Source organism: Schistocerca gregaria, chromosome X (genome assembly GCF_023897955.1).
Source record: "Schistocerca gregaria isolate iqSchGreg1 chromosome X, iqSchGreg1.2, whole genome shotgun sequence".
NCBI classification, from domain to species: Eukaryota; Metazoa; Arthropoda; class Insecta; order Orthoptera; family Acrididae; genus Schistocerca; species Schistocerca gregaria.
Genome location: NC_064931.1, coordinates 569,761,585 through 569,777,058, shown reverse-complemented (window position 1 = coordinate 569,777,058; position 15,474 = coordinate 569,761,585). Strand labels below are relative to the sequence as shown.

Below are 15,474 nucleotides of genomic sequence, written 5' to 3'. Positions count from 1 at the left end.
TTTGAGTGTGACAAATTTCATGGAGGGTAATAATTTCGGGAACTGTGTTATGAATACTTCAACAAATTACTGATGAAATTTTGATAGCCGAAATGTCCTTGCTCTGAACACAGTATGATTTCGCTATCTGTTTGTCATCTGGCAAGTGATCTGCAGAGTACTTGAAACTGCCTAGACTAAAAAAAAAAAAGAAGAAAGAAAAAAGTGCACAATGCAAACACACTTATACCCAAATAGCTATCTTCTTTGTGTAGTACACCACTGACCTATGGAGGGGAGTACTACAACTTCCCACACGATAACACAGATCAAAAGTCTACATCCAAGACCATCACAGGATCGACAAACCCCTTGATTGAGGCCCTCCACTTGGCTCCAAACCAGATGACCTTAATCAACCCTGAGAACAATGCTGCCAGTTGCGAGGTTTGCTTGCACCCCATGAGCGAGGCTAGCAGCCTTTCACCATATCCGCTAGCCGCTGGGGTGAACTGAGGTTAGCCTCAGAACTCAAGCGACAGGCACCACTGGTACTGTTGTGAGCCACAACTTGCAGAAGACTATAATCTGCATACTCGATACCCGCAAGCAAGGTCTCTTCAACATCTTCGATGAGGTCCTCTGGTAGATATACAAAGTGAACATTGACTTTCTTTCCAGCACTGAACGCTATTTCTCTGAGAGGCTCCATAACGTGCCTAACGTTGGAACTCCTGCACCCGTGTGCTGCTCAGACCCTACTAAAGTAGTGGCCGCCTACCCATTCGGAGGCCGAATGGGCGAGATCGATTGATTAACTTCAGTAACCGTTGTCGCTATGGCATCGTGATCACTAATCCCTGTCTCTATAGTCTATACTGACACCATCAATAAGCCCACGGAAGACACAGCAAGGTGAGAAACAATTTTTTTCTGATTTTATGGGGACGCATTTAAAAAGGAAATCGCCTGACAAAAAAAAACACAGTCAATTTCCCTAAGCTCACTGTCGTTAAAGAATACGTGAGTTCTGAAGAATTCATTTTGGTCTTGAAAGAATTTCAAGGATAGTTTACTAAACGTTTTGAAGAGGCTGCCAATCTTGCATCTGTTTTCAAACTGTTTACGAGACCATTTGCATTGCAGCTGAAAACTCACCTGTGCATTTGCAAGTGGCACCGACTGAACTGCAGCGGAATTCCTGTTTAAAATACCAATTATTCTACCAAGTTGAAGAAAGGACAGCACTCTGTCGCAAAATCCGTAATTTATAGCGGATATAGATTTCGGCTATAACATAACCATCAGGGTATTAACAAAGTGTGATGTAGGTCCAAACGTGTCAGAACATAACATATGACAAAATGACACCAGCATTTACATGGCAGACACATGTAATGGCTAGTGTCATTTTGTCATATGTTATGCTCTGATATGTTGGGACCTATATGACTCTTTGGCAAGGTACAGATGGAAGACTATGTTATAGTCGAAATCCATAACTGCTATAAATTACGGAATTTACGACTGACTGCTGTCCTTTCTTCAGTCTGATCATTCAAAGGTCGCTGTGCACGCAGGCAAATTCTTTTACGTTGAAACTGTCCAGGACATCTGCATTGTTTCCTCGTGAAGACTAATGAGGTTGCAAAAATGATAAAATATTTCAGTCAACGTATGTGTGTATCAAAGGCTTTTTTTAGATTATGAAACTAATAAGAGACAATCATGTGGTGCCCTGAGTGGGAAAATGTCGCTTAATTCATTCCAAGCAGCGCATTATGGCCGCGATCAGAAACAGAGGCGTTTAATTTGTTCTATTTTGTGTAGCAAATACTCCGTTGATCTCGAAAGTAGACATCGAAAAATGTAAGTTTGTAAACTTTTGCGAGAGGGTGAAATGATGATGATCACTGATGATTGATGTGCAGCTGCAGCCATAGCGAAAACTTCACCCACATGTCAGCTGACTATTTTCACCCATTCTTGCTGCAGATGACCTGATGATTTCAAAGCAAGACACAAATTATCGACGAGCCATATCAGCAGGAAAGAGGCTAGTACTTACACTCCATTCTTAGTAACTAGTAAGAGACACGCTACCCTCAAGCGTCTATTTCGTATATTACCGGAATCTATTTAGAAGATAATTCCTGAACAAGGGTGTTAATGTCATATAAGAAGCATTCATGGATTTTATTAAGATATAAGCGAGGGATATAATGTCAATAAAATGAAGTGATGTAATGTGAAAACATAGAAGATACCAGCCTTATAGGCTATTTGATGACTATTGCTTAATTTGTCGGATACCCAATCTGTAATGCACAGTGAGTCTTTGGCGAGATGCGTCTAACAGTACCTGAAGAATTCACTGGGTCAGTTCATATGGAATGTCTTTGCTTTGGTTTAATATGTTTTGCTATTGAGTGTGGGTGGGTTGTTTACAATGCGATCTTTTTAATTTATCGACAGTTGTGCCAGAAGAAACTTTTTCGAAATGTCAGCTGTGAACAGAAAAGGCATTAGCATTATTTTCAATCAGTTTCGTTTGTTCGGGAAAGTTACGAACTCTGATGTAGGAACTAGTGCTAGATTTAAATCTGTCAAGGCAGCAGTTCTTCGTGAATTCAAGGAAAATTTGGATATTAAGGAGATACCGCTGAAAAAATTGCGCAAGAACGAGGTACTTCGTATAGTTTAGTTACTGTTTGTGTGTTTCACACGTATTCACAATAAACGTTCTGATGTGGACTGTGTCAATTGAACAAAAGTTACACGCCCGTCTTTAAAGACGTATTTATGTCGCTACTTATGACTGTTTACAGGTTTGTAAAAACATACTTGCTTGTATTCAACAATTCTTTTGGGGCATACGTGTTGTCAAGAAGAAATAATTGTAATAATAACTTGTATTTGAGAATACTTCTGCTGCCAGACACACGCTTCACATTTTTGGACACATTGTTTGGAAGTTTTATTCCTCCTTATTTCGGTCACTAACTAACCAATCTCATGTTAGATTTGTTACAGAGTAGCGGAGATCATTATTCTTCTTAATACTGCATTTTTGAATGCGGCATCTCCCTTACTCACAAGATCAAACGAATTGTTGAAACTGTTGGTTCGTGTTCCAATTACCACTATAGGGTCCTCCATGATCTATAGACATAACAAACAATTCTACTTTTATTTTATTTCGGTTTTAGTAACCCTTTCGTAGGGTTCGACAAATCAACATTGTTTCTGTTTCTTTGTTGTCATATGTAGTTTCCTTCTAATCTTTTCTGCACATTCTCCCAGTTTTTCCATTTTGCTGTCCTGAAAGCAACTCTTTTTCTACTGGTTCTTTAAAGAATGTTCTTTTTGTTATTTTGTCCAAGTTAACTCCTGCACTTTCGGTATCTCTTCCTACTTCTCTCGGTCATGTGATTTTGAATTTGTAATTGTTTATTAGGCCCTAAGTCAAAGACCTGTTTTCTTATCCTGGCATTATTCATCCTGGATGTGTGCCCATATAATTTTAATCTTCTTTTTCTCATTACATCAGTTACCGTATCAACTTCCAGATATAGTTCTGTATTAGACCTTAATCTGTATTGTGATTCAATGCTGTGTTTTTGTCATAGTATTTTTCTTAGTTATTTAATGAATATTTTTTACCTATCTGTGCAGTTAGCACTAAATATTACTTTCAAAATTAATGAAAATAGGTTGACATGCTCATTTATGATACCACAAACTAGAAAATTATTATTGTTATGCAGAAGTAATCTAACCTAAATGTTTTAGCTGTTCAACTCTGTAGTATTTCCCTTTTAGCCCTAAGTTTTCATCAGTCTATGTAGACCTACAGTCAAACATTTATGAACAGTCTACCTTGTTTTTTCTTCTTTCTGCACGGAGTGTTTTTTTTTTCTTTTTTTGTGGGGGGGGGCACTACAAAACAGGACGACTCTTTTTTCTTTCGTCTCCCACCCCTGTCCTGTTAGTGCCAAAACTGTAAATAACTGTAACCTTGATTTCAATGGGATGTTAAAACCTAATATTCCTTCCTTCCGCATAATTTAAGTAGGACATAAATTTGGCAGCAGCTAGACAGTATTCCCTTTAAAATGAAAACTCTTCAATAGAATGTAATGATTACTTTCAGTAAGCTGTAGAAGATTCCAGCTATAGGTTTTTATTGAATACTCAGCAGTATGTAAATTATAAATACACTGAGTACCACTAGAATTTCAACATATAAACACAGCATTTAACAAATGTCAAGTTGGTATGAAATGTGCCACATACTTGGACATGCAAATGATTAGCATTTCATGACAACCACACAAAGTAGGTAGAAGTAATGCCATTTACATTCTGTATATAAGGAAACATTACACATTGAGTTTCTAGGCCTAATTCAGAATCACATTCGAATGTTGTTTCTCAGGTAGATCGTGTTGTGCTTCTTTCAAGAAGGAGAAACGTCTACCGGCACATTATAATTACACAACTGTATAATCTTCGCATATCAAAAGTTCTTTTCTTGTTCTGTGATGCAGTTAAGTTGGTTGGAATCCTACAACTGTCGGACCAATATGGAATGGATGGGTTCAGAAGGGCCATACTCAATGCTATGTAGCATCTTAACAGGTACACATGCCTCACTCCTGAAAGGACAGGCATATTCTTCACTTGCCATGCATAATCACTTGCTTCCAGAGGTTGCAGCTCAGTGTACTAAATGTCACACTTTATAGCATATTGGCTACCCTCAAACTCCCAGAAATTTAATTATGTTACCTTCCTACTACAGTATGTTGTATACACACAAGTAAAATTTAGTTATTTGCTATCCTTCCTTGTATTGCAATTCTAATGGCCAGCAGTTTTACTGTCTCAGTATATTGTACTGTTAGTGCTTTTTGCAGTTTTCTAATCACTCTCTTGCAAATGACATGATCAGCTTCCTATGTAAAGTGTGACATCAGGAAAATTGTCATCATGTAGTAAGTGCACAGGATCTCTGAATTTTTTTTCTGTGTGACAGAATGTATCAACTGCACAACTGATTCTTACTCATTTTAGTGCCCTCTCCACCATGATTTCATGGACTAAGCAAATGAAGAGATGTTGCATGTTTAAGCATAAAAAGTAGGACAGGAGAGGGATTGCACAGAATGAATCCGGATCAACGGCGGCGTCCCATCCCACCTGTCTGCTTTGACCCGTTACATCATTACTGCGCGAAGTTTAGTTTATGAGTTGGTTGTGTTTGTAGATGTCATCTTGTGATTGATTGTGTCCTCTGGATTTGTGTGTGTGTGTATATATATATATATATATATATATTTTGGGGTGGCTAACCTAGTGCGTAGCGCTGGAATTTTTTGTGATAAATAGTCGTTTAATGGGGATTTTGATGTGTTGTGGATTTGGTTTTATTTATCTGAGCTGTAGGTGTTTGTTTTTCGGTATTGTCAATTGTCGTTGACCTATATATTTTAAGGGAAGTGTCCGGTTCCAATTTTTGTTGTTTTAGGTATTGGTTTTGTGGTATCAATAGTTACAGTCCAATTCTAATATTTGTAGTTGTAGGTTTTTATTTTGTGGTATCCACAATTGCTGTTGAGCTATGTAGGTGAAAGGAAGTGACTGATTCCTGTGGATTTTGTGAGTATAACGGAAAGTGGGAATTTTGAGTTGTTTTTCGTCATTTTGTGTGGTTTGGGATCATGGTGTGCTTAGTTATATGTTTATATTTTGCTCGTCCCCACTCTAAAACCCCTAATTTCCCTCACTTGTCCTGTTAGTTTGTCTATATTTTTGGAGGGAGATGTTATTGTTGTATTTTACTTATTTTCATGTTTGTTGTCGTATTTATGTAGTGATGTTATAGGTGTTTTATTGGAGAAACTGAGAATGGTCATTTCCACCATATTGATGATGTCGTGGGTCAAAGCAGATGGATGGAATTGGATGCTTCTGTAATCCCATGAATGCTCCCATGACTTGTCATACAAATATCAGCACGTGTTCATTGTCTTTGCTGTGATTTTTAGATGGCACTGAAATTTAAAGGTTTGTTTACTTTCCTTACTTTCACTGTGTTATGCCTGTGGTATCATATTTTGGGGGAACTCTGTACTCTCATTAAGAAGATTCTTATCCCACAAAAGAATGGTCAGGTAGGCGTGCAGTGTCAATTAGCACTCTTCAAGTAGGCCGTTGTTCTGGCATCATGAAATGCTAACTCTGCTATCCCTGTACATATATTCCATCATGAGATACGTTGTTGCCAGTGTTGGCTCATGCAGAACAAACTGCAGTATTCATTTCATGAACACCAAATGGAAAAATGAATTTCACCTGGAGAACACTTTCTTTAGTATTGTACAATATGCACTTGTCAACAGATTTGGCTAAACTTTACTATGAACTGACACCCCTTTGTAAAGTTTTACCACAGGTTTCATTTTCAGTATGCTTCCAGCACAACTGGGGGGGGGGGGGGGGGAGATCAGCCAGAAGACTTAAGTTGGAAGATTTCCTTGTGGCACACTCCTATTTTGTAAGGGCTTCCTCACAGTAGTTGAAAAATTCTTTCTGTAATGTTTTATTTATTCTTATACTCTGTAATAATGTTGTTTGTCTTTTAGTAATACTTTTTTATAAATTTTCCAATGAACATTCTGTAAACTATGAAGCAGATTGGCTTGCATGGACCCACAGAGCTTGCTAAATAAATAAAATAAAATTAATTTGAATGGCACAGAAACATATAGTGATTGCCTCTTCTGAAAGTATGCAACATGTCTTCACTGTTTCTGTTATGGCTTCCAATTGTCATTAGCTTCACTTGATCCCTTGATGTATATAAATTATTCGAAGAAGATACAACGTTTCTAGTTGTTGGAATGAAATCACAATTGTGAATGAGGTCTACCATCACCTGTAGAATGGAATGACAACAATGAAAATCTGTGCTGGACCGGAACTTGAACCCGGATTTCCCACTTATCACGACAGTCACCGTACCATTTGTCTATCTGTGCACAACTCGCATCCAGACCCAAACCTCCGTATGTCGTCAGACGTGGGCCACGCAGAAGATGGTATCTAGGTTGATAGTGAAATATCGGACACAAACATACTTCACTGGAGACAATAGTAACATGACCATTTTTCATTTAGAAATCTGTGTTCACAATTAAATAATTGCATATTTTAGTCCTACCCTAACACCATCGGACTCAAACCTGCACTAACTACAAAGAATAGGAAAAAAAGGGTATTTGTTTGTCACAAATTTTGCTGTGCCATATAATCATGGCATTTGTTCCCTGACAGTAATTAGGTTTGTTGTTATGAATTCAACAATAGACCAGGTTTTGTATTATTCTTTAGAAAATAATACATTCAGTCCAGATAGTCATAGAAACTGTGAATCAACTCCAAAGCTTCTGCAGTAGTTTCCGCTGCTGTTTGAGGCACAAAACTTAACCAAATATCACCGTAAAAGATGTAGGTAGGATTCATGTCATTTTAATGTATGAGCAAAGATGCTGAACTCTCATTGATTGCATGTGCTTATAAAGTGTTTTAACTACACTGTCCAGTCAGATTAATTTGAGCACCCTTTCAAAATACTAAGTAACCACCTTTTACAGCAGTGATCACTGTGAGATGTGCAGGAAGAGAGCCAATGAGGTTCTGTAAAGTACTGACAGGGATGTGGAGCCATGCTGACTCTAGCACCATGGCCAGCTGCAGTAGCTCATTTGATGATCCGTGATGCATACAGCCTGGTCTCACAATTTCTCTATTGGGCTTAAATCTAGGAAGTTTGATTACTGAGGGAGTATGGTAAACTCAACCTGGTGCTCTTCAAACAACATACATACACTGAGAGCTGCGATATGATAGATTGTCATGATGGTAAATGCCATTGTGCTGAGGAAACACAAACTGCATGTAGGGGTGGGATGGTCCTCAAGGAAAGGAGCATAATTCTGTTGATCCATTGTGCCTTGCAGAATCATGGGATCATCTTGGGAATGCTCCAAAAACATTCCCCAGACCATAATGGTTCCCCCTCCAGATTGAACCCTCCGTTGATTGTCGCAGAGTGTTTGCTTTCAGATATTTCACGCAGTACATGCCTATGGCCATCTGTCCGATGGAGCATAAAATATGGTTCATCTGAAAAGGCCACTTGTTGCTACTCAGTGGACATCTAGTTGCATTATTGGCTTGCAAATTACAGGGTTTGTCACCGATGAACAGCAGTCAGCATGGGTGCATGAACCAAGCATCAGGTATCGAAGAGACTCTTTTGGTAGCCGCTAGGTTCATCAGGGCAATCAGTTGCACATCTATTCGCCTGTAGACATCTCACAGCTGTCATTCACCCATGTCATATAGGGGCAGTGTGCATCACAGTTGGCTTGGTGCCAGTTTTGAATAGTGCCATTTTTCCATGCATGGAATACTTTAACCATGGAGTCACAGGAATAGTATAAGAACTTAGTTATTTTGGAAATGCTTCCATTCAACACCCAAAACATAATGATAATGTCCTCTTGGACATAAGATAAATCTCTCCATTTCCACATTACAACAACAGGTGCACTGTTTTCTGCATCCCCCAACAAGCATTATGTAAGCTCCACTGCTAGTGCTGCCAGCAGCCATCTGTGAGTGGTTGTTGCACATTGACTTCAAACATAGGTACTAGTCACATTAATATGACTGGACCATCTATATCTTTATCTGTTGTTGTTGTTGTTGTTGTGGTCTTCGGCCCCGAGACTGGTTTGATGCAGCTCTCCGTGCTACTCTATCCTGTGCAAGCTTCTTCATCTCCCAGTACCAACTGCAACCTACATCCTTCTGAATCTGCTTAGTATAGTCATCTCTTGGTCTCCCTCTACGATTTTTACCCTCCACGCTGCCCTCCAATACTAAATTGGTGATCCTTTGATGCCTCAAAACATGTCCTACCAACCGATCCCTTCTTCTGGTCAAGTTGTGCCACAAACATCTCTTATCCCCAATCCGATTCAATACTTCCTCATTAGTTATGTGATCTACCCATCTAATCTTCAGCATTCTTCTGTAGCACCACATTTTGAAAGCTTCTATTCTCTTCTTGTCCAAACTATTTATCGTCCATGTTTCATTTCCATACATGGCTACACTCCATACAAATACTTTCAGAAATGACTTCCTGACGCTTAAATCTATACTTGATGTTAACAAATTTCTCTTCTTCAGAAACGCTTTCCTTGCCATTGCCAGTCTACATTTCCTATCTTTTCTACTTCGACCAACATCAGTTATTTTGCTCCCCAAATAGCAAAACTCCTTTACTACTTTAAGTGTTTCATTTCCTAGTTTAATTCCCTGAGCAACACCCGACTTAATTCGACTACATTCCATTATCCTCGTTTTGCTTTTGTTGATGTTCATCTTATATCCTCCTTTCAAGACACTATCCATTCCGTTCAACTGCTCTTCCAAGTCCTTTGCTGTCTCTGACAGAATTGCGATGTCATCGGCGAACCTCAAAGTTTTTATTTCTTCTCCATGGATTTTAATGCCTACTCAGAATTGTTCTTTTGTTTCCTTCACTGCTTGCTCAGTATACAGATTGAATAACATCGGGGCGAGACTACAACCCTGTCTCACTCCCTTCCCAACCACTGCTTCCCTTTCATGTCCTTCGGCTCTTATAACTGCCATCTGGTTTCTGTACAAATTGTAAATAGCCTTTTGCTCCCTATATTTTTACCCCTGCCACCTTCAGAATTTGAAAGAGAGTATTCCAGTCAACATTGTCAAAAGCTTTCTCTAAGTCTACAAATGCTAGAAACATAGGTTTGCCCTTCCTTAATATAGCTTCTAAGATAAGTCGTAGGGTCAGTATTGCTTCACGTGTTCCAACATTGCTACGGAATCCCAACTGATCTTCCCCGAGGTCGGCTTCTACTAGTTTTTCCATTCGTCTGTAAAGAATTCACATTAGTATTTTGCAGCTGTGACTTATTAAACTGATAGTTCGATAATTTTCACATCTGTCAACACCTGATTTCTTTGGGATTGGAAATATTATATTCTTCTTGAAGTCTGAGGGTATTTCGCCTGTCTCATACATCTTGCTCACCAGATGGTAGAGTTTTGTCAGAACTGACTTTCCCAAGGCCGTCAGTAGTTCCAATGCAATGTTGTCGACTCCGGGGGACTTGTTTCGACTCAGGTCTTTCAGTGCTCTGTCAAACTCTTCACACAGTATCGTATCTCCCATTTCATCTTCATCTACATTCTCTTCCATTTCCATAATATTGTCCTCAAGTACATCGCCCTTGTATAGACCCTCTATATACTCCTTCCACCTTTCTGCTTTCCCTTCTTTGCTTAGAACTGGATTTTCATCTGAGCTCTTAATATTCATACAAGTGGTCCTCTTTTCTCCAAGGATCTCTTTAATTTTCCCCTCGTGAGATAAGCCTCTACGTCCTTACATTTGTCCTCTAGCCATCCCTGCTTAGCCATTTTGCACTTCCTGTTGATCTCATTTTTGAGACTTTTCTATTCCTTTTTACCTGCTTCATTTACTGCATTTTTATATTTTCTCCTTTCATCAATTAAATTCAATATATTTATTCTGTTACCCAAGGATTTCTAATAGCCCTCATCTTTTTACCTACTTGAGCCTCCGCTGCCTTCACTACTTCATCCCTCAAAGCTACACATTCTTCTTCTACTGTATTTCTTTCCCCCATTCCTGTCAATTGCTCCCTTATGCTCTCCCTGAAACTCTGTACAACCTCCGGTTTAGTCAGTTTTCCAGGTCCCATCTCCTTAAATTCCCACCTTTTTGCAGTTTCTTCAGTTTTAATCTACAGGTCATAACCAATAGATTGTGGTCAGGGTCCACATCTGCCCCTGGAAATGTCTTACAATTTAAAACCTGGTTCCTAAATCTCTGTTGTACCATTATATAATCTATCTGAAACCTATCAGTATCTCCAGGCTTCTTCCATGTATACAGCCTTCTTTTATGATTCTTGAACCAAGTTTTAGCTATGATTAAGCTGTGCTCTGTGCAAAATTCTACCAGGCGGCTTCCTCTTTCATTTCTTTGCCCCAGTCCACATTCACCTACTACGTTTCCTTCTCTCCCTTTTCCTACTACCGAATTCCAATCACCCATGACTATTAAATTTTCGTCACCCTTCACTATACAAATAATTTCTTTTATTTGATCATACATTCTTCAATTTCTTTGTCATCTGCAGAGCTAGTTGGCATATAAACTTGTACTACTGTAGTAGGTGTGGGCTTCGTAGCTATCTTGGCCACAATAATGCGTTCACTATGTTGTTTGTAGTAGCTTACCCGCATTCCTATTTTCGTATTCATTATTAAACCTACTCCTGCATTACCCCTATTTGATTTTGTATTTATAACCCTGTAGTCACCTGACCAGAAGTCTTGTTCCTTCTGCCACCGAAATTCACTAATTCCCACTATATCTAACTTTAACTTATCCATTTCCTTTTTTAAATTTTCTAACCTACCTGTCCGATTAAGGGATCTGACATTCCACGCTCCGATCCATAGAAAATCCACATATCACATGGTGTAGGGTATTTCCTGGACCACTGTCACTCCTGACCCCTCTTGTTCCAACTGCAAATTGTGTTCAAGAAGGGCTGTTGGTAAGCTTTCATATGAACTTAAATCTCTCCAATTTTACCCTCATGGTCTTTTTATTTGGTATATATAAGAGGAAACAATATGTTGGCTGACTCTTCTATTAACATATGTGTCAACAGATTGTTGCGATACCACCCCTCAGCTTTGATCCCTAATTTACTGTGTTGTATTTTGTGATGTCATTCATGTGCAGCCCCTTTGAAATGGATCTTGTTTGCAGAAGGCTTGTTGGAGACAGTGGTGGCACACTGTAGTGTTGGATGTTTATGTTTATAATTTCTTTGTGGGCGATGTTTGTGTGGCATTGAGCATTTTACTGTGTAGTATTTGGTGTTTTTGTAGGTGATTGTTGTTGTTGTTGGCTTGTCAGTGAGTTATTTTAATCTCATTAGTTATTGGCTACCAATTTGTCTTCGTTTTGGGGCTGTTAGATCATCATTTGAAATTTGTTCATTTGAGGAATTTAATTTTTCGTGTTTGTCGTTTGTTGATTGGTACGGATCTGAAAATTAAATTTAACAGTTGTTTGTTACTGGCTGCAATGGTTGAGGATGTGGCTGCAACTGTAAAATTTCTACAGTTATCAGGCCTTTTCATGGGGTGTATGAGATGTCATCAATGTGGTCACAAGGACTTAAGTTCAGGGAGTATGGTGGATGGTCAGTAGTTCCTAGTCCCATCGACCGAACAGAACAGCCACAGCTTGCGCTGTATGCGCCCGTGCATTGTGGTGCAAAATGATTGATGGTCTGTACAGAAAGTGTCGCTGCTTCTTTCACAAAGCTGGTTGCAGGTGATGCTCCAACAATGAACAGTAATACTTTGCATTAATTGTCTGCCATGGAGGAACGTAATGCGTTAGGATAATACCATCACTGTTGTACACGAGAATGACCATAACTTTAGACCACTCCATTTGCGCTATCAACAGAACAAGCTCTGCAAACAGTATACTATGCCTTCCATATCACTGGCAATGGGTTCTACACAACACTGCTGACTACTTTGAAGGACAGTAACGGGTGCAAACATGTAACTCTTTTTTTATTGGTTGTGAATAAATAGTTGCCAACATTTAAATTCCAACCCTCGTGTTAGCTTATATTGGTGAGTATCGTGAATTGTGGTCTGGTCTTATAGGTATGTGACGGTTGGTAGTATAGTGAATTTTGGTTGAGCTGTATAAGTTAAGTGAATTTTCCATTACTGCTTTTATTTTTTTATTTTTTGTCATGGTATTGTTTGCTTTATTTGAGCTATATAGATGATGTGAAATTTGCAGTATTCGGTTTCAGAATTGTGTAGGTTCATGGTATAATAGACTTCATTTAAGCTGCATAGCTCAAGCAAAGTTTCCAATACTCATTTTTGTGTTTTCAACTTTCGGTTGCTGTGGTTTTTGTTTAGTTGATTTTTGCATTAGTGTTTCTTTTGGCATGTCTTCAATATTAAGGTTGTCATATACACTGATCAGCCAGAACATAATGGCCACCTACCTAATAGCCAGTATGACTGCCTTTGGCATGGATAACAGTGGTTACACGTCATGGAGAGAAGTCTTCCGAAGTAAGAGTGATTTCAGGTGTGCCACAGGGGAGTGTCATAGGACCGTTGCTATTCACAATATACATAAATGACCTTGTGGATGACATCGGAAGTTCACTGAGGCTTTTTGCAGATGATGCTGTGGTGTATCGAGAGGTTGTAACAATGGAAAATTGTACTGAAATGCGGGAGGATCTGCAGCGAATTGACGCATGGTGCAGGGAATGGCAATTGAATCTCAATGTAGACAATTGTAATGTGCTGCGAATACAAAGAAAGATAGATCCCTTATCTTTTAGATACAAAATAGCAGGTCAGCAACTGGAAGCAGTTAATTCCATAAATTATCTGGGAGTACGCATTAGTAGTGATTGAAAATGAAATGACCATATAAAATTAATCGTCGGTAAAGCAGATGCCAGACTGAGATTCATTGGAAGAATCCTAAGGAAAAGAAATCCGAAAACAAAAGAAGTAGGTTACAGTACGCTTGTTCGCCCACTGCTTGAATACTGCTCAGCAGTGTGGGATCCGTACCAGATAGGGTTGATAGAAGAAATAGACAAGATCCAACGGAGAGCAGTGCGTTTCGTTACAGGATGATTTAGTAATCGCGAAAGCGTTATGGAGATGATAGGTAAACTCCAGTGGAAGACTCTGCACGAGAGACGCTCAGTAGCTCGGTACGGGCTTTTGTTAAAGTTTTGAGGACATACCTTAACCGAAGACTCAAGCAGTATATTGCTCCCTCCTATGTATATCTCTCGAAGAGACCATGAGGATAAAATCAGAGAGATTAGAGCCCACACAGAAGCATACCGACAATCCTTCTTTCCAAGAACAATACGAGACTGGAATAGAAGGGAGAACCGATAGAGGTCCTCAGGGTACCCTCCGCCACACACCGTCAGGTGGCTTGCGGAGTATGGATGTAGACATGGAAGCATTAAAGCCTTGGTAGGTCGCTGGAGGGAGTTGACATCACATCTGCACACACAAGTCATCTAATTCCTGTGAATTCCAGGAAGAGGGCAAGGAGCTCTGGTGCCATGTTCAATCACATGCCAGATGTGTTTAATCAGATTCAGATTTGGGAAGTTCACGGGCCAGCACATCAACTCGAACTTACCATTGTGTTGTCAAACCACTCCATCACACTCCTAGCCTTGTGACGTGATGCATTATCTTCTCGAAAAATGCCATTGCTGTTGGGAAACATGATCATCATGAAGGGGTTGCGTGATTTACAATCAGAGCACGATACTCCTTGGCCATCATAGTGCCTTGCACAAGCCCCACTGGATCCATTGATGCCCAAGTGAATGTTCCCTAGAGTATAGTGGTGCCACTGCCAGCTTGCCTCCGTCTCGCAACACAGGTGTCAAGAGCTGTTCCCCTGGAAGTGGATGGATTCTTGCCCTCCCATTGACATGATGAACGAGGTATTGAGATTCATCAGACCATGCTACAACTGCTATGCCAACATCCAGTGCCAGTGGTCATGTGCCCATTTCAGTTCTATTTGCCAGTGTCATTGTGTAACGTTGACACAGATATTGTTCATGCTCTGCCCAGCATTAAAGTCTGATGTTAATTCCACCGCAGTTCACTGCCTGTCCTGTTTTACCAGTCTGCCTAGCCTATGACATCAGACATCCATTATGAGGTGTGGCCACCTAACCGCACGGTGTCTGGACGTCGTTTCGCCATGTGTTGAAGACACTTACTACGGTACTCCTTCAACACCCGACATGTCATGCAGTTTCCAAAATACTCGTGCCAAGCCTCCGGGTCATCAGTGTCTGCCCTCAGTCAAACTCAGATAGGGCATGTGCCTTTCCCATTCTACACATGGACAACACTTACTAATGTTACTTTCACTGTGGATGTGTCCGACTAGTAGTCATTCCTCACCAGGGGACACAGCTATCACCTGGGCAGGTTTATATCGACATTACGTCGGTGGTCATAATGTTCTGGCTGATCAGTATATTTTGTTTGCTCCCACCCATAACCCTCAATTCTTTCACTTGCCCCATTTGTTTCATGTTATTTCTGCAGTTAAATACTTTTCATGTAGTGTCTGTTCATGTGTGAAGTTGTGGTCAGCGTATTGTGTAAGCTTTAAGTAGGGTATCTGCCATATTGCTGACATCATGAGTCATAGCCTGATAACCTCGTTGTTGTGTGCCCTAAAACACTAATCATCATCATCATCATCATCATCATCATCATCATGAG

The 15,474-nt window shown here is 39.8% G+C and overlaps 1 protein-coding gene across 1 annotated transcript in view; it reads left to right on the top strand.

The window, feature by feature from the left end:
* Positions 1-2,365: 2,365 nt before the first annotated feature.
* LOC126297592 (quinone oxidoreductase-like protein 2 homolog) overlaps positions 2,366-15,474 on the top strand; it is a 43,900-nt gene continuing 30,791 nt past the window's right edge. Inside the window, exon 1 of the mRNA XM_049988567.1 lies at positions 2,366-2,665. Coding sequence (XP_049844524.1) covers positions 2,480-2,665 — 186 coding nt within the window. The 5' untranslated portion in view covers positions 2,366-2,479. The remainder of the gene's footprint in view (positions 2,666-15,474) is intronic.